Below are 24,859 nucleotides of genomic sequence, written 5' to 3' on the forward strand. Positions count from 1 at the left end.
ACAATCAGATACATAGTACATTGTATATATCTCATAGAAAAAAATAACTATTTCTACTTAATGACTGCAAAAGCAATATTATATAAGTCGATAAGAACAAAGAAAACGCCGATCATTGTTTTAATATTGAAAACATTCAATAGATATAAATGGGTATCACAATCTATGGCAAGTTCGTTTACCAACATTTCAGATTAAGTCAATTAATCGATGTATTTTGTTTTATTCAGTGTCCTTATCTAACGTTATTATCAATCTACGGTAAACAATTTAAAACACACACCGCTTGTTTGGATCGCGCGAAGGGTAATTAAATAAACTATTTATCAATTCTATCGTATATAACTTTAACAATGTAAGCAATGATCATATAGGCAGATAGTTCCCCTTATACATGCAATATATCGTTGCTATGAAAGAACTTACAATGGATTTTCTAAAGGCTTAAGTACGGATTAAGAGAACGTAGGTATTAAAATTTGCGAAGTCTACCTTGCAATTGAGATACTTGTAAAGTGTATTGATATAGCATTGGTGATAAATGCGCCTTTCTGAACAAGCCGAGTGAATAAAAGTCGATATACCCGGGTGGCAAGAAGTTTAACTGAAAACACTAGTGAAAAATTGACTTTGACTCTTCAATAATATGTAAAAATGTGATGTATTGGATTCTATTTTAAACCTGATACTGCCATTCGATATAGTTTTCTATAACCGTGTCTATTAAAGGCGGAGGGTTTTTTAATGATTTTAAATAAAGTAATACAAAATATACATCATATTGCGTGTGATCTATATCTCGGATAAGTTTAACCCAATATAAAATCGAACATCGCTGTAACGAAAACGAAAGGATAGATATGGGATAGAAACATTAACGGATATATTTAAACGGTGTGATTTGGTTCATTTTTTCACTTAAATAAATCTGGAATATTACGGGATTTAATCGAAATGTCTGGTGAGACGGAAGGGTCTGAGAGACCTTACACGGTCGGGTCGTTCCAGACTAAGCTTGATCAGTTTCATGAGTTAATGAAAGAGATAACTCTCCAGGACGTGGAAGCTACACCGGAAGAAAAACGTCAAATGATCACAGGTGAGTCTATGGTGACGTAAATTGATCACATGTTCCATGGTGACGTCATATAACACATGTAAGTCCATAGTGACGTTAAATGGTCTCATGTAAGTCCACAACTCAAAGCATGATACGTGAAATATCACATGCAATTCCAGTACTCAAAGATCACATGAAAACCCAAAATTGACGTCAAATATCAAAAGGTAGCAAGTACTCTTTGGATCATTGAATTTCCCCCCGGACTCAAGAATCACATAACGCAAAGATCAAATAATTATGGTAAAGCCTGTTCCTTAATACAGACCCCTGATCTTCAAAATTTAAAATTAAGAAATTAATGTACTATGATCATTTATGGTTATTAAAATGCGCATTGAATAATCAGTAGTATTAGAACGGATGAAGAATTAAAATGACGTATAGAATTGAAAAATTAGAAAATTCTGAGATGATGTTATGATATCTGATATTATCAGATAATTATTTCATTTTTGATAATTTCTAGACTAAAGGAATTAAATTAGATTTAGGGAATATTTTAAATTACAAATAAAATCAAATGTGTTAAAAGTTCATGCTTGATATAAGTTTTATCTTTAAGAACCATGCATGACAAAGCAAATCGAGAAGAAAATTTAAATATTCCCACGATATACATATACAAATATTCAAAAATATTCAACGACAATAAGCACTGTGAATACTTTACAACAGTCCTTTTATAGTATCTTTATCAGTGTTAACTCTCAACCGAGTTGTTTAGTACAGCAAACAAACGATGGTGACTGGTATAAGACCACCTATATGTGCAACTCATTCAACTTGTTAGCTGTATTAGAGCAAATTTAAGATAAGAAAAACACCTTTGATTACAATATCGACTGTTGTCTAAACGTAAACGTCAAATGAGACTGAAGTAAAATTTGTGCAAGTACATATTAGTATCGGTACTGGTCGTGGCTAAGAGGTTAACGCGTCGGGCTAGTAATCTAAATATGGCTGGTCGCATGGGTTCAAATCCTGTAAGGGGCAAGCCGTTGTTGTCTTTCCCTTTGTCACAATCTATATCATTGTCATCTAGTGACTTCCTTTCTTTCTTCATTGATAAATGAAGACCCAGGCTTTCATTTCGTTTTAAGGTAGACCATGGGTAATGGGCACCTTAAGGAACTGTAAAATTGACAACATAGGACAGTTATATGTCTTCAATGTCACCTGTATGCAAAATTTAAATAAAATTTACCGTGTGGTTTATGAGTTATGGATATATTTCTGAACTAAGACTGCCATTAGAAGCGCTTATTTTCAGAAATGAGGACACTCTAAATAATCTACAATAACATCATTATAAAAATGTTTTCTTTTTAATCATTGTGTATTTATGTAACAAATCACACGAGCAAAATGAGTGTTTCTACACAAAATGTTTTAAATATGTATAGAAATGTTACCGTACCCCACCCACTTTAAACACTTAATTTTACCATTTCCCTATCTAAAATGCCTTATTCAAACTGTTCCTAAAATTTACCATAATGAGGGGCTGTTTTCAAAGTTTGCCTAAATTGTCTTAAAGGTATATTGGTTGATCATGCAAAATATAAAATACTTTTACCATGTAGTTTTTATTTTATTAAACTTTGAAAATATCTGGTATCATATTTGCTATAAATTTTGGCATTTTTTAGCAAATAAATACCTACAATAATTATGTAATTTAAATCAGACCTTTTTTTCTTCCATAAGGGATCAGAGAGATACGTAAATAATGTAAAAAAAAGAAAAAAAAGAAAGAAAAAAAGTTGCCCCTTCTGGGGTTTGAACCCACGCCCCTCAATTTCAATGTAGTTTGCAAGCGATTCTAGCCTATTTGAATACTCTTCAAAGTGGAGGTAATGCATTACCCATGGTCTACCTTAAAGGCCTTTTTCAAAGCTAACTTACAGAAGGAACGAACCATCGACCATCCGTAAACCTGCCGTGAATAATACGGACAAACTTATTTCGTATTATTTACATTTTGGCAGTGAATAAATTCACCTCAGTGAATCAGTTCTGGATAATAGGCTTCTTTGTTGATTACTATATAATTGTACAACGGTACAAAAAAAATATTTCAAAGGTTTCATAAAAGATGTATGAATGTTTATTTATTTGTTTTGATACATGTTTTCACGGTTATAAAAAGAGATTTATAACATAGGCCACACGTTATTGAAATAGACCTATCGAAATAAGTTTATGCATAAATCAAGTTATTTAAATCATTCATTTCATTCATTTATATCAGATTTAAATACAAGCATAAATAGACCCTTTCAACTACCATCTATAGTTAAATACGTACTTATTCATACTGCCAAAATATGCAAAAGCAATATTTATAAAATTCAAATTGATCTAGTACACTTACATGAATATAATCTATGATTTTGAGTACAGAATGGCAGTGGATATACCCTTAACTGTGTACTGAACCAATATACCAATGATTTACAAACACTTGAAATGTTACTTGCTCCCGTTAAACATATAAATCTTTATTATTATAATCTGGGTTGGGGGTTAATATTGTCCAGTCTTGTTTTTTTTTATTTGTAAAATATCCAAAGTACTTTGTTATACAATGCTCAAATTTGATATAAAATTTATTGATAATTGCTTCACAGCCTCTTTGTTAATATAAAAAGAAACATGTTCTGACTTTCCAAAATTGAAAGTAGATATGTTATGTCTAAAATTCTACACTAAGTTGCCACAGTATGAATATATAGTGTCATTAAAAAAAATGACCAATTTTACTTGTCAAGTAATAGGAAACGCAGTTTTTCGTACATAGTTTATTCATTATTTTATTCAAATTAAACATATTCAGTAAACATTTCATAGATTTTAATAATTCTTTGTGATTAAAACATTTCACTTAAAGATGAGCATAGTTTACCTTTAAATTTATGTACCTGATGTTGCTGTTGAAATAGGAATTAATCTCTCTAAGGGAAACAATTACATTGTAAGTGAGGGTCATGTTCCACTCTTGTCTTTAATCACAAAGTTTCAAGACTTTCCATTATACTTCTTTATTTTGAGCTGGGGGTCCTTTTCGTATGATAGTTCATTTAATTAATTTAAACGTGATTTAATAACCTATATGTAAAAGAGTTGTCTATAGAAAATAAAAGTAAAAAAAAATATAAATCTGTTCAGCATTTCATTAAAGTAAACTAGCAAAATCTAAAATAAACCTTGAATGTACTTTTCTTTCAATTTTGCAAAACAATAGACACGACTCTTACTTCTTTCTCTTCTTCACTTTTTTCCCCAACAGTGTTCAATTTACATTTACTTCCCTCTTGTTTCCCTATTTCTAAGCGTACATGTCTTCTTTGGCCATTGAAATTTAAATTACATTTTTGTATATAAATAATCAGTCAGAAATTGTTCAATATTTTTCAAAATTTAGATAACACGTACCATCAATCACATTTCTTATTGTTCTTTCTTATCTTACATCAAATTATTCGAAAACCAAGTACAACTTTCATATATGTTTTGTTACTTTTATCTAACTGATAGTTATTCTTGTATCATATGTTTTTTGTAACTTATTGCATAAGGGAAGACCCTTTTCTACTGTTGAGAAAATTTGTTGGTAAACTCCCTTGCCGAATACATGTATGTTATACAAATGTATTGAAACATCTCTTTACATGTAAGGTGGGTTTTTTTTAATGAAATATACATATAATTTAATAGATATTTGGAAAAAATGGAAAATTGTATCGTATGGCTTATTTGTAATAATTGTATCCGTAATAATAAATCTACTGTAAAAAAAATCATGACAGCGAGAATCTCATGCTTTTTAACCTCCGTCTTTGACCGTATAAAATCGTTTTTTAATTATTTCCGTACAAGACCACAATATATATATTTATAAATTATACTCAAAATAAATCGACAAATGTAATTAGAACTTTTTACAAACATATCCGACAATCTTTTTAGCATTCTGCGTAAGCAATCAAACTAAATTATCCCCTTTTTTGAAATCGAAGATAAGAATATTAGGAGATAATTATTTCAAACGATACTATAAAATTTTGAAATTATCGAGTTAGGTAAACACCGTGATTGGCAGAAGTATCAAGTTACATATATTTACATTGTGTAAATGGCTCCATTTATCAATACACCACAATCATAACGGGCATTTTTTGTAAAAGATATTCAATTAGTTAGACAGGGGGTCGATTTTCTCTCAACCATCGTTGGGTAACAATAAAATGACGATAAAATTGTCAATAAATTATCTGTAGCGGAATGTTAGTATCCTAGACCAGTTCATTTATAACTCTCGAAAATGATACCGTGAAAAACCTTGGTTTGCAGAACAGAAGCCGAATTGTTTAAACAGCCTTTCGTTTGTTTAATTTGCGAAATGTTAGCAGTAATCGCGGTATTGATCCAAAATGATTATTACAAATTTACCAATAAATCATTAACTACATAAATATTTATTCTTGTATCATTCTTAAGGGCACTTCTATATTTAACGAACAATGTTGAGCTAACAGACAGTGTATTAATGGGAAAAATCTATGGTATCACGCACCGAAATTACTAGGTATTCTCCTTAGTACACTGGTGACAAGTTTGTGTGCACAAAAAAGGTCCATGTATAAATGCTATATCAATGTAATGTTATATATTTGAAGTTTTTAAAAAATTGTGGGTAGACATGCGGAATCATTGCATGTTTTGAGAAATCAAAGATGGCCGCCAAGATGACCGCCAAATTACAGAATGCTAAATATATAATAAATTTAATGCAATGTCATCGTTACCAAAAATTTTACTATTATGTTTGGTTTCGCCACAGTTGAAACATTTTATTTTATTAATGATTGGAATGGGTGAAGTGTCTTTTTATTGTTATCAGAAAAGAATAAGAATTTCATATTTTACACATTTTCATTGTTTGGATATATGAGTATTAAGTCATAATGCCACAGATAGGAATTAAAGGGTGATGACTTCTATAACTATCTTCACGAGTCGACTTTTGTTTAAGTAAGTTGAATAGGATCATTAAATTATTGTATGAAAAATTGTCATGTCACAGGAACTACGTTCACAGTGAAAAAGAGGCAGTTTTTGAGGGTTTGATGTTATTGTTATTGTTGTTTCAAGTTGGTGTATGCAATTTAGAGTCCTTATTCAAAGGGTTTTAAAAACAACACATTTAGAATGAATTATCTAGTTTAATTAAGCTAAATACATCATTGCTTTCCATTTCACACCATGTTATAAAGTGGTGTTATTATTGTATTTCAGAAAATTTACGCTATGACCAATTTTGTGATGCAATACGTCAGTTGTTTGGCTCTGACATCAAGAATCAAGACCTTAAAGCATTGTACAGGAAAATTTCCACTAATCCTGATGCCAAAGTCGACTGGAGTGAGGTACGTAGTGTCTATAATTGGTTCAAATTAATGGTATAATGTCTGTAATCAATTCAATATTTGCTGGTATTTTCATAAAAAATCTTATTGTAAACTTCCGATAAAGCTTAACTTAATTAAAATCATAAGAAGAGTGGTTTAATATGTTTTCATATAAAATTTACATGCTGTATACAACACAGACTCTGTGACCATAAGAACTTGAAAACAGGTGATGGTATAGTTGAAATAATAATAATAATAATAATAATAATATACAATCAAAAGAAAAGAAAAACCATTCAAAAATTATTTCTGACAAATCAAACAATATGAGATGACCATTGTTTAATGAGCGCATCGGACATTCGCTCACGTTATTTTAAGAGCAGGATGGTTCAGACTACATTTTTCTATGGTGCCGACATTTATTGCTTACTACATTCCATTGATTTGAAGAAAAACAACATTTTGAAATTTAATATATACAGACAAAGTTAGCAGTATAGGTAATGATCTGAGCATTTATTAAAAAAATGAAATATAGGAGGGGAATTTCTACTGCTATTGCCGTTTTGCATTCTTGTGTTTTTTATAGTTCTTTTCTGCAACGCTTACCATTTCAGCCGCGGTCAAAGCTCTTTTTCAAATACATTGACGTTTTTCAGCTGATCCTTTTTAAGCGAATTAAAAAAGATTTGAAGTTTTAATAATTCATCTTGGTATTGTTAAGTCCTTTTAAGTATTTATGCTAAGTCAATTTGATAATGTTTTTTGTCAATAATTCAAACTAAGCTTTAACTAATCTTATTTTCAATGAAGCTCATTAACCTTTTTTTACATGAACTTCTATGATATTTAAAAGTGCTTTTAATGCCAAATGGTAGTTTCTTTAAAAACATCCTTGCATTTTTTATTTTATATTATGATGTATTCCTTACGTTTATCCTTTGAATGTCTACCAAAATGTACCTCTATTGTACAAAAAGCAACAACATAATTATTACAGTAAATAGAGTTTTACATACATTTTGATCTTTATACTTTGCGTGATGAACAGTTCATACTATTGCTTCACATTAGTGTCGGACAAAAGCTTTAATTGTCTCTGACTACATGTATTTATAGCTATTTAAATCTTATACTAAGATAACTTAAAATCAGTTTATAGTAGTATATTTCCTCGGAATGTTCTATGTAATCAGTCATCCTTTAATTAGTCGCTGTATGAGGCACTTAAATATTTTTTTGTGGCGGCATGGTCAAGTGGTTAACGCGTCGAACTAGTAATCTACTGATCGCTAGCCGCATGGCTTCAAACACCGTCAGGGACAAGTCGTTTCACTTATTGCTCAGTACTGGTTGATTCGAGGAACGGAATCGAAAGTGTGTCTATAAGCTTATAGCTTCATACACAATCGAACTAAAATAAATTCTTTATAAACCAAATTTTTTTTTTCATGAACTAAATGATTTTAACGATGGACTTACATATCAGACCGTGCAGTTAAACAAAATATAAAATAGATGTAAGTTTACAATAACTATTTTTACAGCTGTTCGGGTACATTCAAACCAGTGCGGAAGAGGCAGAAGAGATCATGGTTGGGGAAGAGGTCAGCATCTTCACAGTGTCGAAAAGAAGACGAGTCGGAGAAGCAGCAGGTAAGTTACCTAAAGAAACTGATCAGTTGTCCAGTGGTAACAAACTGCATAAGTAATCCAGGGTTGTCAAGTTCCAACCCCGCTCATCGACTATGAATGTTTATAGCTTTTCGGACGAGCACCTTTGTACTCAGTATACTACACTGGGCATGTAGTAGGGGCCTAATAGAACCATGGTCGCCTCCGGAACGGGGCAACTGCGGTATTATTCACTAGGTAGCAACTAACTCTGTAACGTTTCAATATGTGTAACTGCACGGGACAGTTATTAAACCGAAAGAAAAAAAGAAATATGTTCCCAAAACAGCTGAAAATATGTTACAACTGTGTTGTATACATGGTCAAATTATCAAAATAATGTCACGTCATATTAACGAAAGCATTTCAGATTTTTCTCCTTGCTACAATTCGACCATAGGAATGTATTTGCATTTATTCTCGGCCATTTTCAGTCTTTGCTCCTGGGCATGTTGCCTTGGTCCTGTCTATTTGTCCGCGCGTCCGAAATTTTACCAAAAATTCTTATTTACTAACATCTGGGATATAATATACATGTAATTGCATTTATGATATCCGAAAACTCCATTATTGATTGATTGATTGATTGATTGATTGATTGATTGATTGATTGATTGATTGATTGATTGATTGATACTACATGTTAATCTACAGTCTGACGTTGTTGTATCACCCTGTCACATAAACATACATGGATTTAATAGTAAATTTCACTAACGGAACATTATTTTTATCAATATACCAATTCTATATGTACGGAGATTGTGGTTTTCGTGTTCTGAAATTAACTTTTGAATTTTATTTACCCCACAGGTGACAAGAAAAGGAGAGACACAGTTCAGTGCCTACGATATGTTCCCACCATGGACTGTTACATATCATGTTCCCAAAAGGGAGCACTTGCCCTCTGGTCTAACAAAGTAAGTTGAGACACGGATTTGTAATATAAATCCGTGGTTGAGATTATACCTTGTGAAAATTAAAATGAAATATTTTTGAAAGTATTGGCTAACTCTTCATCAGAAACTGAATAAATTCTGTCTTTATTTTAGCGGGAGGTATTTTGTCACATATTTGGTTAAGAAACTTTTATTAGCAATGTAACAGGATTCCAAATTGAGATGGGAAAGAGGTCTATTCATTCCGATGTTTTTGCATAAAAGTTTACAGTTATATAAGGAAATCAATGTTATGACTTGCTTTGTATAATAAGTTTTGCAAATGATACTCGAAGTGGAACCTAAATATTTTTCGGTCAAAGGTAAACAATTAGTGGTATGTGACCCTGAAACATTTAGTAATATATAAGTTATTTCCCTTTTATTTGATTACCCCATTTGCAAAAATATTTTTAATCCACAAATGCTGCAATTTCAAGGATTTTTAACTGTGATAGTCTCATTCATACTTTTATGAAAATGTTGATAAGTATATCTTAAACTGTATTGATCATAAAGAAAAAAATAATAGTGCCCTATGATACCATACAACAACAAATATCCAAGTATAACCGGTTTTCGTGGGTGTACGATGGAACCAGGTACTTAAAATTTCAAATAATTCGTAGGAATGAAACAAAATAAGGTTAATGATTTAGTTTTATGATATTGGCTGTTGCATCTTTTCTTTAAAGTCTTAAAAGTTGATCAAAGGCAATTAGGTCAACCAATAATAATGTATTGAACTTGTTCAAAAAATTTAGAAAATTCAAATATGCAGTGATTTAACCCATATTATAAACTAAAAATTACCATGCCAAACGAAGTGATTTAATATACATTGGACTCTAGTTGAAGATCAGTATTACAATAAATACCTATGTGAATAGTATTAAGTAAGACAAACCTAGAAAAAATTACAATGATGTTGTTGGCAAGTGTGAGATACAATTGATCCCATGTTACATATATTTATACAGCAGATAATAAAATGTTCTAAGACAAAATATTATCACTCATCAGATAAATGTCCATTCTAAATGATACTTAGAACTTTATCAACATTTTATTAAAAGCAGTTTTTTACAAAAATGTATAAGAATAACCAAGTAATACATTTTTATTATTGTTGTTTTTTTTTGTTTTTTTTGTTGTTGTTTTTTTGTTTTTTGTTTTTTTTTATTGATATATGGAATACTTAAAATATGGAAAATGTGCCCATCACAATCCAAATTAAAACATACTCTACAGACAATACAATCAAATAGCACTTCTTTTTTTTAACTTTGCGTAAAAATATAAACATTTTTTACATATTAATTATTGTGTGTTTTTTTTTTTTTAAATTTCAGTTGAGACTTCAGGCTTGCATTGATATAAATGTAAGTATTGATACCACTTTTTGTTGAAAAGATATAAATAATTGGCACCATTAGCAAAAAAAGCTTTTTTTAACCCCTAATCTGCTGGAAGCAACAGATAAGCCATGTGACTAGGGCTGACCAAGGTCCTGGTCTTCACGTTCATTATTCACTTAGCATAATTTTTTCAATTTTTCTCCTAAAATGATGAATGGATTTGTCCAAATTGAAAAATAAACCAGTTTATTTAAGCCTTTAATCAGTTTAAGGGATATTTTTGAAAATTTCCCTTAACCTGATTATTATGGTTTTGTCCAAAATGAAAGATGAACAAGTCCATTTATTAAGATATTTAATTTAGCAGGTTAAGGATTAGTACCTTCATGATACTAGGTTAATTTATGAGATAGGCTGCATGTTGGTTTATATTACATTTAATTTTATGTCTGTATAATGCAGGGCTTTTCTTTACTTTAATCGCAGGGGTCAATTATATGCTACATACCTTCAGGAGAATTCTTTTTATTACATGCTTTTCGGTGGTTTATAGAAATATATCAGTGAAATAAAACTGGTAATTTCACTGTTTGAAACAGTGAAATTACCACTTTGATAATTTCACTGTTTTGAATTTAAGCCCCTTACGTTGTTTCAGTGAAATACCAGCGTGCACAGTACTGGGTACCAACTTAATGACGTGACGTCGTAAATGACGTCACGTTGTATTATTATTTGGCGCGCTTTTCATTCAGTATTAGGTTTAATGTCTTTTTAAAACGTTTCTTTGCATATAATAAAAAGAAAATTTGTTTTGTTTAGTGTAAGATCGAAATATATTTCACCTTGTGAACACCAAAAGTTCATATTTCACTCGTGGCTGCGCCACTCGTGAAATATACCTTTTGGTGCTCACTCGGTGAAATATATTCCGATCTTACACTGAACTAAACAAATATCCTCTATAAAATTACACATTTTTATCTCTAGACTTCAATTTACATTAAGTTGTTGCTACCTCTTTTGCAAAAGTACTGTGTTAATGTTTTCTCAAATTTAAGGGTAGGGCCACCCTACTTATGAAAAAGGTGTAATTTTCTGCACTCTGCAGAGCTTATGATACAAGATGTTTTATTATTTAAGAAAAATATTTTAAAAGAATATTATTTGATTTGCTTTGATGCTTAAAGTTATTAAACAGAAAACCACACTGAAATGCTTCAAATGCCAGAGAAATATGCCAAACCCATACTCATAATAATATGCCTATGATGACATGGTTGCACCCATGTAATATCCATAATTTTTTTGTTATATCAATCAAACCATTTGAATTGCTATGATTTTGACATAATTTTTTCTTTCTATTTCTCTATGACAAGACTAATTAATTGGACTAAATAAACCACAGAATCTCTTTCCAAATGTTCTGCATCATCTGGAAGACAGCTCATTTTAATATAGAAATTATCCTTTTACAAAGAAATTATTTAATTTAATAAGTATACCCACGTAAAAAAGATAAAGAAAATGGGATACATCTTCAGAATATTTGCAGTCACATACATCTTATTAATGTTTATGCCACTTGACATTTTATACAGTTATTAATGTTTCAATACTGTATTAAGATTTCAAAAAAATCCATGTCTCGAAAATCTTTGAAAAGTTTATGATATTGAAACATTGTTTATTTGTAAAAGAATGATTTCATAAATTAATATACTCTTATTTATTAATGTAGGCTTTGAATATTTAAGTATAACTGGTAATTAAAAAAAAACCTGTGGTATGACATTTAGATATTTCATTGACAGCAAGAATAGGCAGATGTTGCAGAAATGTTTTTTGTGTGCTTTTCTTTGTACAAAACTAGATTTTACCTACCTTCAAGGAGATGTAAAGTAAAGATATTTGTATAGCCTTCATTTAGGTGTGGTCGCTAGTTCAGAATAGGAAATTGGTCCAGATCCATTATATACAAATATGTAGTTACTTAGATCAAAGGTATTTTGCAAGATAATGTTTTATAAAGTACTTGCATCTGGGATTGTCATTCATTAGAACCTAAGATCAAGGTAACACTAACATAGGTCAAGGTAACAGGAATGGAATAAAGTATTTGGTTTTCATTAAACATTATTGATATGACTGAGGTATTGCAAGTTAATTTGTATTCAGTTTTTGTGTACCCTTGAAAAGGCGACATATAGGGGCTACTTTTGTCGGTGTCGGCGTCCCCTAAAGCTTGTCCGAAGCATAACTCAGTCACTATAAGTCTGGTTGACTTCAAACTTGGTATGTATGCTTCTTTCAATAATCCGAAGTGCAGTGCACAAGGACTGGTACTGTGCACTTCTTAATTTTTGAGTTATTGCCCTTTGGTAATGTTCTTCTGGACCATTTCCAACTCGCTGAGTTCTAGTTTTTTAATTCCATTAACATTGAATTTTAAAACTTTATATGAAATAAAATATGAAAAACTAAAATGCTGTTATGCTGAAATTAAAAACAATTGAAAATGTGGAGGACAAGTGGTTATCATTTAGGACTAAGTATCTAAAATTGCTGCCCATGAGATTCAAACCTAATTAAGGGCAAGCTGTTATTTCCTTGAGCAAAAAATTTAAACTCACTATTTAGTACTGGTTGGTCCCAGAAATGGATTGATGGGTTTGGCTATAAGCTTATAGCTTCATATACATTTCAAGTTTAAATTCTGTATAAACTTATTGACAATATTTGCCATTAGTTATATTTAGGCTATATCATTTCTAATTAGGCAAAATTTAGCAGAATGCTGGAGCAGTAACCAGCTCAAGTATAGCAGCAAAATTTAGCCGATTTTTGCTGGTAAAATATCATTCATAGAAGCATTTCTCATTACATTTTATAAAGCTATAAAACACTTCAAATATATTATTTACATTATCTTGAATTTATTTCAGTTCATATTATCAGTTTCATTAATTCTCCATGTTTGTAATTGTTCATTGATTGTTGGCAATAAATAAAACTTCAAAACCATTTATTGGGCTTAATTCAAGCTTTCAGCTAAGATTGCAGATTACTCAATATTGACATTAAAACAGAATAAAATGTTTCCCTTAGTGCAAAGCGTTTTGTCAGTATTACGTTAAACAAATTATATGAAATTCTAATTGTTTATAATGCAATGACATTATATAAAAAACAAATCAGTTTTGTGAGTGACAGGAAAGATATTATCCTAAGGAATGATATTTTGCTGTTACTCACAAACCTTTGTTAACCAGAACAAATACATTATTGCGACACTGTTTCTATGTTTTCATTTTTCAGATTTTTGTGAAAAAGTACTGTTATTATGTAACAGGGCAAAATTTTTAGTCACATGGTACACTTGAATTAACAGTAAGAGTAACTCCCATTGGCCTATGGGAAATTGACATTTCAAAAATAATGAGGACTCAGGAGTAAGAATGAGAAATGACAAATGGTTAGCCATAGATTGTTATTATCGTTAAGAACTGATGTAAAGTTTTTATTTTAAGATTATTAATTTATAAATGTTATGTGACAATAGGTTGGCATTACATTGTTATTATGTGAAAGAAATTATATGAAAATCACAATGTATTATGCTATGTGTAATGACAATAGCTTTTAATTGTTATCATTATAATTATGTAGGATTAGGATATGTATTTATATGAAAATCCTTTTATTTAATATCCTATATATCCTATGTGTAATGATAAAAGCCCTTAATTATTATCATGTGTAGGATTTTTATATGAATATCATATTGCTTGATATCCTATGTGTAATGACTATAGATCTTAATTATTACCATGTGTAGGATATCATATAAAAACACACAGTTTAATATCATATGTGTATTGATAATAACCCTTTATTGTTATCATGTGTAGGGTCCCATGAAAAAATACATTGTTTTATATCTTATGTGTAGAGATAATTGCCCTTAATTGTTATCATGTTTACTAGGATCTCCTATGAAAATCACATTATTTATTATCTTATATGTAATGATAATCGATTGGCCATGTGAATTAGGATCTCTTATGAAAATCACATTGTTTAATATCCTATGTGTAGAGATAGTTGCCCTTAATTGTTATCATGTGTATTAGGATCTCTTATGAAAAACACATTATTATCTTATATGTAATGATAATAGATTGGCCATGTGAATTAGGATCTCCTATGAAAATCACATTGTTTTAATATCCTATGTGTAATGACAATAGATTGGCCCTAGATTGTTCAGGGTAAGTATTATTCTGTGACAACTAACTTTTCTGTACTATGCTTTTATCTTGTTGAATGAGTGCTGTAGATTTGTCTTGTTAAATGATGTACTTGGAACTATTTTTCGTAATAATGGAATATTTTGAATGTTTTCTTATTTTTGTTTGATGAAATTTTTGGAAATATATATGGATGGGAGTTTTGATTAATCCTATTAATATGAAAAAAGAAATATAGCTTAATTATATTCTGTTATAAACAGAACTGTCCTGTTAATGTTAACATACAGATCTTATAGTTATGTATGTGTATACTAACAGTACAGTTCTGTATGTGTACACTAACAGGACAGTTCTGTATGTGATCATTAACAGGACAGTTCTGTATGAGTACACTAACAGGACAGTTCTGTATGTGTACACAAACAGGACAGTTCTGTATGTGTACACTAACAGGACAGTTCTGTATGTGTACACTAACAGGACAGTTCTGTATGTGTACACTAACAGGACAGTTCTGTATGTGTACACAAACAGGACAGTTCTGTATGTGTACATTAACAGGACAGTTCTGTATGTGTACACAAACAGGATAGTTCTGTATGTGTATACTAACAGGACAGTTCTGTATGTGTACATTAACAGGACATTTCTGTATGTGAACACTAACAGGACAGTTCTGTATGTGTACACTAACAGGACAGTTCTGTATGTGTACACTAACAGGACTTTCTGTATGTGTACACTAACAGGACAGTTCTGTATGTGTACACTAACAGGACAGTTCTGTATGTGTACACTAACAGGACAGTTCTGTATGTGTACACACATAGGAAAGTTCTGTATGTGTACACTAACAGGACAGTTCTGCATGTGTACACAAACAGGATAGTTCTGTATGTGTATACTAACAGGACAGTTCTATATGTGTACATTAACAGGACATTCCTGTATTTGTACACTAACAGGACAGTTCTGTATGTGTACACTAACAGGACAGTTCTGTATGTGTACATTAACAGGACAGTTCTGTATGTGTACACAAACAGGATAGTTCTGTATGTGTATACTAACAGGACAGTTCTGTATGTGTACATTAACAGGACAGTTCTGTATGTGTACACTAACAGGACAGTTCTGTATGTGTACACATACAAGAATGTCCTGTTAGTGTACATATACAGAACTGTCCTGTTAGTGTACACATACAGAACTATCCTGTTTGTGTACACATGCAGAACTGTCCTGTTAGTGTACACATACAGAACTGTCCTATTTGTGTACACATACAGAACTGTCTTGTTAGTGTACACATACAGAACTGTCCTGTTAATGATCACATACAGAACTGGCCTGTTAGTGTACACATACAGAACTGTACTGTCATAACTATCCTGTTAATGTACACATACAGAACTGTCCTGTTAATGTATACATACAGAACTGTCTTGTTAATGTAAATATAATCTGAGCCGCTAGGCCAGGGTCATATTGCAAACAGCCGTTTATATAGGGCCATATAACCTGTCAACAATCTTTATAACGAATTTATTATGTAGCAAGCATCATTTTTTACAGAAAAAAGTTAAATTTCGTCATGAATTGAAAGAAGATGTGTATATAAAACTATATAAACGTCATGATTATCCAATGAAAAACGACGTTACAAACATGCAATATTATAAATGTATATGTGGTAAATTGTTTTCTATAAAAGCAAGATATTGTACCACCAAGTGCTAGAATTTCTCTCTTCTAGAGATAATTAGATTGTACATTTTATGTTCAACCCAGAGAAAGAAACTGAGTTTAGTTTTTAGCTCTTGCAGCAAAAGATTTTTTCTGTAGTTTTTCAACCGGTATCTAAACTGGTGAAGGTTTTCTTTTACAGAAGTTTTGTTGCATTTTTTGTTTTCTGTTCTTGTGTAAATTTTGATTGTTTAATTTTGTTTTTTCAAGTTGAGTTCTGTTTGTGCAAGATAATATTTGCTTTTATTTTTATGTTCATGTTAATATTTGCTCATGTTTGAAATAAGCTAAAGTGATCTCTAACTATCTGTCTTTAAAAGCCATATACCAAATTGTAGACATGGTAAAAAAAAATGTAACTTTTCGAAAAAAAAAAATCCTGTTTAAAAACTGATGATCTCATTTACAAATAATTGTTGTCCATTAACCAGACATTCGAATCATTTGTAATAACATTTTAAATAGGAAAAGAATAAAAGCTTAAGATATATCAAACAATATGCTCACATCAGAAATTTCTGCCAATTGAACTATCTACATGGACTGTACAATGCTCAGGTGAGCAATACCAGGTCATCAAGGACATCTTGTTTAATTCAAATTAGGAATTGATTTATTCAGGGTTTTGTTTAAAACTACATTTGTACTGTATTTAAACTATCAAAATTATAAAAAGGTATATTACATGTTTGTAGACTACAATTAAATATAAACCCATATATGACTGGTTTATATTTGTGTGTCTGATTAATTAACTTGATCAAAAATATATAATTTATGGTTCTTAGTTGAATTTCCATAATGTCAGTGAAACCAATGTCATGTTACAAAAAAAGAATTAGAAAAAAAGAATAGAGATATCAAATTTTTGTCATCATTTTTGGATTGGATATTTTGTTCTTTAAATTTAAGAATATAAAGAGTTTAAGACTTGTTGAAATGGTAGACAGAGTGGTATAGTGTAAACTACAGACCAATACACAAAAATTTACCAGCTAAGTCATTAATCAAAGAGATGACTAAATAAAATTTAGATGTTAAATGAATACACGATTTCTCCTTGAATTCTAGGAAGCTGCCTGGGTGACAGGGTGTGACTACTTGCCAAGTATTAGAAGAGCCTCGTGCTGCACGGAGAGAAGTATTATCATCTGGGACAATAGGTCAAAAGGAAAAAATCAGGTACAGTATTTAAATAGAGGTTCATTTATGCTCAAATTCTGTATATGAAAATAAAATATGATATTTTTTTTCAAAATATATGAGTCTCATTTGTTGTCAAATTTTACATAATTATGAAAAAGAATTCTAAGCAAAGGCACCAGTTCAAAAATTGTGACAATTTAATCTGAGATAATGTTTTCATTTATCCAGAATAGAAATTACAGATTAAACAAAGAATCATTGCACATAATTCCTTGTGCACAATATTAACTTAATTTATGTGCTTGTCAAGTGATTTAGCATACAGTTTTTGGTGTTCATACTTAGATTAGTTCATATAGATTAACCTAGGTAGGGCCATATAGAATTTCCCTTGTCCATCTAACATGCTATCATGCTGTAGACAGACAAAACTGTGCAATAAATGAATATTTGGGCATCTGTATCCTATTGACACATATCTAGTTTGTAAAGATTTATGAAGCTAAAATTTGATTGTAATATATCTTTGAATGAAAAATAGTAGTAGCATTTTAATGTATAATATCAAATGCTGTACTAGCTCTTGATAATATATAAAATAATTGTGTTATTTATTTCACCAATGCTTTATTCATAATAAAGGTCTATTTAATGTAACAATATTGAATTTTATTTGATTAAAAAAACACACACACACACTTGGGCTTTCTCATTTTCCCTCCTTAATCTACTAAAATCTTTCATTGTTTTAAACTGCTGACATGTTTTTAGCATAACAACTATCTTTTTGCCCACTATCATATTTATGTAATATTGCCCACTATCATATTTATGTAATATTTTACAAACCTGTCAATAACCTGTCTGTCAGTAGATATGGGAAATCTCTTCTTTTTTTTTGGTTATATTCATGTTAACTTTAAAAAAATATTTTTGTCAAAAACTGCTCCAAAATTAAAAATTATTTGTCATGAATGAAGATTTAATCAAAAATATTTTGTCAAAGACTGCATTTAAAATAGTATCTACTTGTTTAGATAAAAGAGAAGTATTTTCGGCACTACCCATTTTGCTGCTGTCATGTCATTCAATACAGGGTGTGGTAGAATTTCCCTACCATGAATACTGAAATGAATCCTTGTTAAGAACTATTAATCAGATTTTTAAATATGAAACCAAGTAATTAGAAAAAGGAATTACACTTGCAATTTTAACTTATTTTGATCAACCTGTTCCAGTCACATAATAACCTTTGTCAGGATAATAGATTAGGCAGTTTTTTTTCTTCAAAAAGTTGTTGCCATTAGTCACATGTAACATGATGTTGTTACTGAAAATAGTACATAATCAGTTTAACATAATAAAAAAACAACATTGATTCTCACTAAAAACTGTATTAGCGAAATTCAATCTGTCAAAAACATTTTGTGCAAGTGACATTATTAACTGGCCAGTCATAATTGTTGATTGCCAGCCACAAAGAAACAAAAAAGTGTTTTAGAATATGGGCTAATGATATATTAATTGATTTCTCCTTTTAATTTCAGCATGTTTTTGCCATCAAGCCGTTCGACCATTCACCACAATGTATGGTCAGTGTTCCGAAGCCGGGTTCAATCCACGAAGATCGTATATTGTTCGGAGATGATCAGGGATATTTGAATATACTCACAGTAGCAGCAAAAGATCTCACGATGAAGAACTCAAAAGGTGGCGAAAAGAAACCGGCGAAGGATCAGAATATTCTACATGTTATAGAACCTAACAGACTCACTGTGTATGTTTAATTTACAGTCTTTCTTATTTCTTATTGAACCCTTAACCTGTAGAAACTAAAAGTGATTAGCCTTAAGTTTAAACTTTATTTATTCAATAAATTGTACATAAACAACATTTAAAAATCTTTCACAACAACGAAATTTAGACTGGATTGGAAAACAAGAAAAACAATAATTATATTAATTCCGCTGCAGTAAAAGTGAATTATTTTCTATGAAAAGAAAGCCATGGCAACTTGGACTTCTGCTAATTTATCTGAATTTCTATATCAAAGTCTGTAATAGTCCTTTCCAAATTAAAAAAAAAGCTTATGTCTTTTATAAGATTTAAGAAATGTGCAGGTTCTTGCATATTCTTAGTTTATATTGTAAGTCATGTTTCTTGTATACTTTCAGGCCAATGGTGAGAAGAAAAGTTCATGATGACTGGGTCACTAGGGTAAGTATATGTAAATCATCCATGGTTAGTCGGTTAATAGTTAAAATGATTTTATTGGCTTAATTTTACAGTATATTTAATGGCTTGATTATAAAGTATATTCAATGGTTATAATTTTATAGTAAATTAAATGGCTTGATTTTACAGTATATCTAAAGGCTTATTTTACAGTGTATTTAATGGTCACTATTACAGTATATTATATTGCCTGATTTCACAGTATATACAGTATATTGAATTGATTGAATGTACAGTATCAATAATTGCTTGATTTTACAGTATATTTAATGTCCTGTTTGACAGTATATTTCAGTGATGGTTTGATTTTACATTACTTTTTAATGGCATGATTTTGTTTGTCTATTTTTCAGGTAAAATATTTTCCAGAGTTACATTGTTTTGCATCATGCTCCCCAAGCAGTAAACAGTCTTTTGTTTTAGAGGAACTAGACAGGATTTATGATAATGTGTAAGTTGATATTAACTTGTTAGTTTATTATCAAAAGATATTCCTTGTATAATTGAGGACCCGAAGTCCTCCTTTAAGTTTTTATTATGTTAGACATACTTAGCTTGGTCATTTCTTGAATTAAGGCAGGTTTTAAAGGACCAGCCAGAAAGAATTAAGAATGAACTAACTGAATGTAGCAGGGTGTCACTTAACATGTTGCAGGGGGATTTACTCAGTTTCCAGGTCAAAATGAAACCCCTGGTGATGCTGGCAAGTCACCATATGACCATTACAGGGTTGGTGAGCCTTAAAACCCAACCGAAAATATTAGTAAGATTATGTATTGGATGTAATTTTAATGTCTAGACAGATAATTCAGGATGGACTCCTACTTATATATTTATGTCTTTTTATGACAGATTTTCAGGGAATTTGTTATATGATTAGTATAGAAATATGAGAGGATATCAGTTTAAATTAAGTTTAGATATTAGGTTAATTAAAGTTGAAGGTATTAAATAAGATTTAATATGACAGATTTGGCTTTTGATGTTGTGATTTTTATGTAAAAAATGCTGTCTGTCATATACTTCTTATGAAATCTATTTTGAGTAGTCTACAAGATAATGTCACTTGTTGTACTTTTACTCTGACTGCAAATGTCAATCCATCGTTTTCTCATGACATGATGGTTATCATATTCATTAGAAATATCAACATTACCATTACATTCATCATCTTATATTTATAATCATTGCGATAATCATCTTCATGTTTATCATCATCACCATCATCATTTTCATATAAATCATCATTTAATCATCATCATCATTCTCATACTTATCATCATACTCATCATCATCTTCATATAATTCATCATAGCCATCATCATCTTACTTTTATCATTGTCACCATCGTCATCTTTATATTATCCATCATTATCATCATCATTCTCATATTTATCAGCATAGTCATCATCATCTCCATATTTATCATCATCCTTCATCATCTTATATTTATCATCATTCCATCATTATTTCCATATTTATAAGTATTACCATCATCATTTTCATGTTTAAATGATATGAACATAAGTATACTGTTTTTATCATTGATATGATAAAAGAAATGAGACAAGAACAATATTCATGTAAAAATATTACTGTTCACAGTGAAGGTGGTCATATGCCACACAGGTTAGTCATACATTTGTTTCCATGAATGAAAGATAAGTAGTATAGGTATTTTCTTATTATTTTTTTTCTCAATTTCCCTTCCAAACAGTGAGGTTGTCTTAAAAGATTTTCTGTCATTTGTTTTGCTAAAGTGTTGACTTTAGTCATGTGACTTAGAATGCTAAGTGGATGAAGTTGAAATAGTAGCACTTGCACCTCATTCCTGTAGGTTTCAATTTCGTTAAGAAAGTTGGATAACTATATTTTCTATGCAAGAAAGCTATCTAGGTACTACATCTACCTTGTTCCCTGCCTGTTAATTGACCCAAAGACTGCAGATGGCAACTTATTTTACCTTTGTTAACAGTGCAAACTAAGATCAGCTGGCACATCTGTGTTGTCCAAGCATGGTCTGTACTGTTCGCTATTCAGTAAGGACAATATTTAGAAACTTTCCCTGAAATGGTTTTGTCCAGGTTGAAAGATGGACAAGTCAATTTAAGATATTAATCAAAGCATGTTAAGGGTTAAAAGGTCAGCAAAATCTGATTTTTCCTTACTTGTCCACTTTATCTGAAGTATTTCTTGACTTGTCCATATATTTATATAGTAAATGCTGGAACATTTCCACTTGTCCATACAGGCTGTGTAACAACCTAGAAAATACAGACAATTGTTTTTGCCTTCCCTGCAGGTTAAACACTGCATTAGAGCCACCTTGGATCTGCCTTAAACATAAGAAATAAAATTAAAAAAAAAAACAAATAAAAAAGCACCAGAATTATGTCACATGACCACAGCAGTGTTAGTATGACATGTAGGGAATATATTCTTTCATTAGATGAGTTTGAAAATACCTATACTGTAACTTTGATTAATTATTTACATAATTTGTACTAATTTTCACTGCATGATATTATATTTTTTCTGTTTGATTCACATGTTTTTTGGGGTTTTTTCACCAATTACAACAAATAAGCAAAAACAGTTTTAGTAGACTAGACTTCATATTTATTTTTTCAGTCAATAATCGATACAATATTATTCAGTTAGAACCTGCACATTGTTTTTCAGTAATTTATATTGGGCCTCTCTGGCCATTTTGTGATAGTTTCGCTGACTTCAAGTCACTTTAAATCCTTCATTGCTGGTTCAAATCCTGCTAGCAACTTGGGACTCTTTCATGGGAGACAACAATCCAGCTAGCTTATTAAAAGTTGGTTGTTCTACTCATGTGTCTGAAATAATGCACGGTGTCATATGAAGTCCTTTACCTTAACCAATCAATCAACCAATCAAAATTTACCATTCTTAGTGACCAATTAGACAAGTCATTTAAAATACATAGTGTAAATTTGGCACAAAAACCCAGTGTTGTTACTCGAAGTATGTCTGATAATAAAGTAAAAATAATAACAAAGAGGGGATTGGAGTTTGAAATCCAATATGTGTAATATTTTCCCTGCACCTGAGAAACCAAAACCTTATAATATTTCACTGTATGTCACCAGTCTTACAGGATAGATTTCTGAAGCAATCCTGAAGTTACTGATAGGTTGCAATGAGATATTGCAATGCTTTGAGATTTTCTGTTACTTAATATTTTTATCCAGTAGATATTGAATGTTTTGCTTTAAACCTATTTATTTAAGCTCTTTTGGAAACAAGTAATTGCAAATTATATTAATCACTTTCTATGTCCGCTTCCTGGAATCAACCAGACTGATCATATGTCATATGTAGAAACATGGTGTGACCCAATTAGGGCTTGAACCCATGATCCCTAGCTTGCAAGGCAAACACCTTAAAACACAAGGCCACCACTCCCTTTAATGTTTTGAATGTTTTATTTTGATGATTTTTATTAACAAACATTCTCACATAAAGTAGCAATGCCTAATTTTTCAGCAGGATGCATGAGTTTTACTGTTTTAAGCATTTTGATGATTTTAGAAACGAATTTTTAGCAGCTTTAATTTTTCTAGTAGGTTCACTCGTATTTAGTAACATTGAATTTACAACATCTAACATAAACTGAAAGATCTGCCTGTTTAGCTCAATCAAGAGAGCATCAGATTTCTTATACAGGGGATGCTGGTCCGATCCTCTGGCAATTGATCTCCGACATTGAGTCTAATGGTCTTTAACTATTTTGGTTCTCACCACTGATTCAGAAATCAAGTGGGATTAGTAGTCAGACACTTGAGGAGAAATTGGTAATGACTGATTAACTATTCAGGGAAGCTGGTTAGATGTACTAACCAGCAAGAGATGGTTAAAAAATGTGTTAAAAACAGCATGAAAATAAAAAAAAATTAACTGAAAGAAAGGTTATAGATATATAATTATTTACAACTGATTGAATGCGCACAGATTTTACCTGTACACCACTCAAACGTGATTTATTGTATGATGTACCCTATGACTGTGTGTTTTAATTACAATGTATTTATAATGTGAATTTACCAGTTTATCACATCTTAACTTTTGTAGAGATTTTTTTTGTTTCTTAAATGTGTGTACAGACAAATGCACTGAGTATCATTAAAATTTTATGTATAATTATTTATCATAGCACTAACCCTTCTGATTATGTATAATGGACTCACCCTGGTTTGAATTTGGAACAGTCCATAGTGTAGTTAAAAAGATTTCAGAATTAAAATACTTTGAGTAGCAAACAGATTTGCTGGAAAGCCATGTTAATGCTTGTGGTATATGTCTGACATTGTCATCATTGAAGGTTAAATGGTTGGAAAAGACTCTTTAGAGGACCTGAATGTTAAGCAAAAAAAATTTGTTTTGTCCATTAAATGTCAAAATCATTTAACCAATTGATTAAGTTCTTAATCATTTACTTTTTCATGCTAAATCCTACCCTCAAATTTATTGATATTAATATTATCATTGTCTGTTTTGTACAGGGAAATGCGAGGTGTTTCTGTACATAAAGGTGTAAACGCCTTTGACTATTGTGCCAAAGCTAACATTATAGCGACTGGAGGTGTTGACAAGGTGATACGTGTATGGCATCCACATATATTCTCCAGACCAACAGGTAAAATATCTATATAGCTTATCTTTATATTAACAGGTCTTTATTTTAATACTGTCTCCGCATGTTTAACGATTTTTTTATCCTGTTAATTTGAAGAATAGTGGGGCTTACTCTACTCACTCTTATATCTGCATCAATGTTGGAGCGACTCCGGGTTTTTAACCTTTTACATGAAACTTCTTTCCTTTTTCAACACTGATGCTTTTGTTTCACCCTTCATACATGTCTTCAGGACCATGAGTGTAAGTTAATGGCCAAGACACATAACTCTTGCATAATTATGTTTTTACTTAATTATTC

The 24,859-nt window shown here is 30.8% G+C and overlaps 1 protein-coding gene across 1 annotated transcript; it reads left to right on the forward strand.

Moving 5' to 3' along the window:
* Window positions 1-282: 282 nt before the first annotated feature.
* Window positions 283-24,559, forward strand: LOC132760651 (WD repeat-containing protein 64-like; the record flags this gene model as incomplete). Its single annotated transcript, XM_060752675.1, is given in 12 exon segments — window positions 283-1,099; window positions 6,422-6,552; window positions 8,088-8,196; window positions 9,028-9,134; window positions 10,505-10,534; window positions 14,764-14,784; window positions 17,584-17,694; window positions 19,206-19,435; window positions 19,833-19,875; window positions 20,247-20,344; window positions 21,499-21,522; window positions 24,426-24,559. Coding segments are annotated over 12 exon segments (1,183 nt in total), but the record flags the coding sequence as incomplete, so codon positions are not given.
* Window positions 24,560-24,859: the final 300 nt, after the last annotated feature.

Source organism: Ruditapes philippinarum, unplaced genomic scaffold (genome assembly GCF_026571515.1).
Source record: "Ruditapes philippinarum isolate M1 unplaced genomic scaffold, ASM2657151v2 ctg13629_1_1_1_1, whole genome shotgun sequence".
Classification (NCBI taxonomy): Eukaryota; Metazoa; Mollusca; class Bivalvia; order Venerida; family Veneridae; genus Ruditapes; species Ruditapes philippinarum.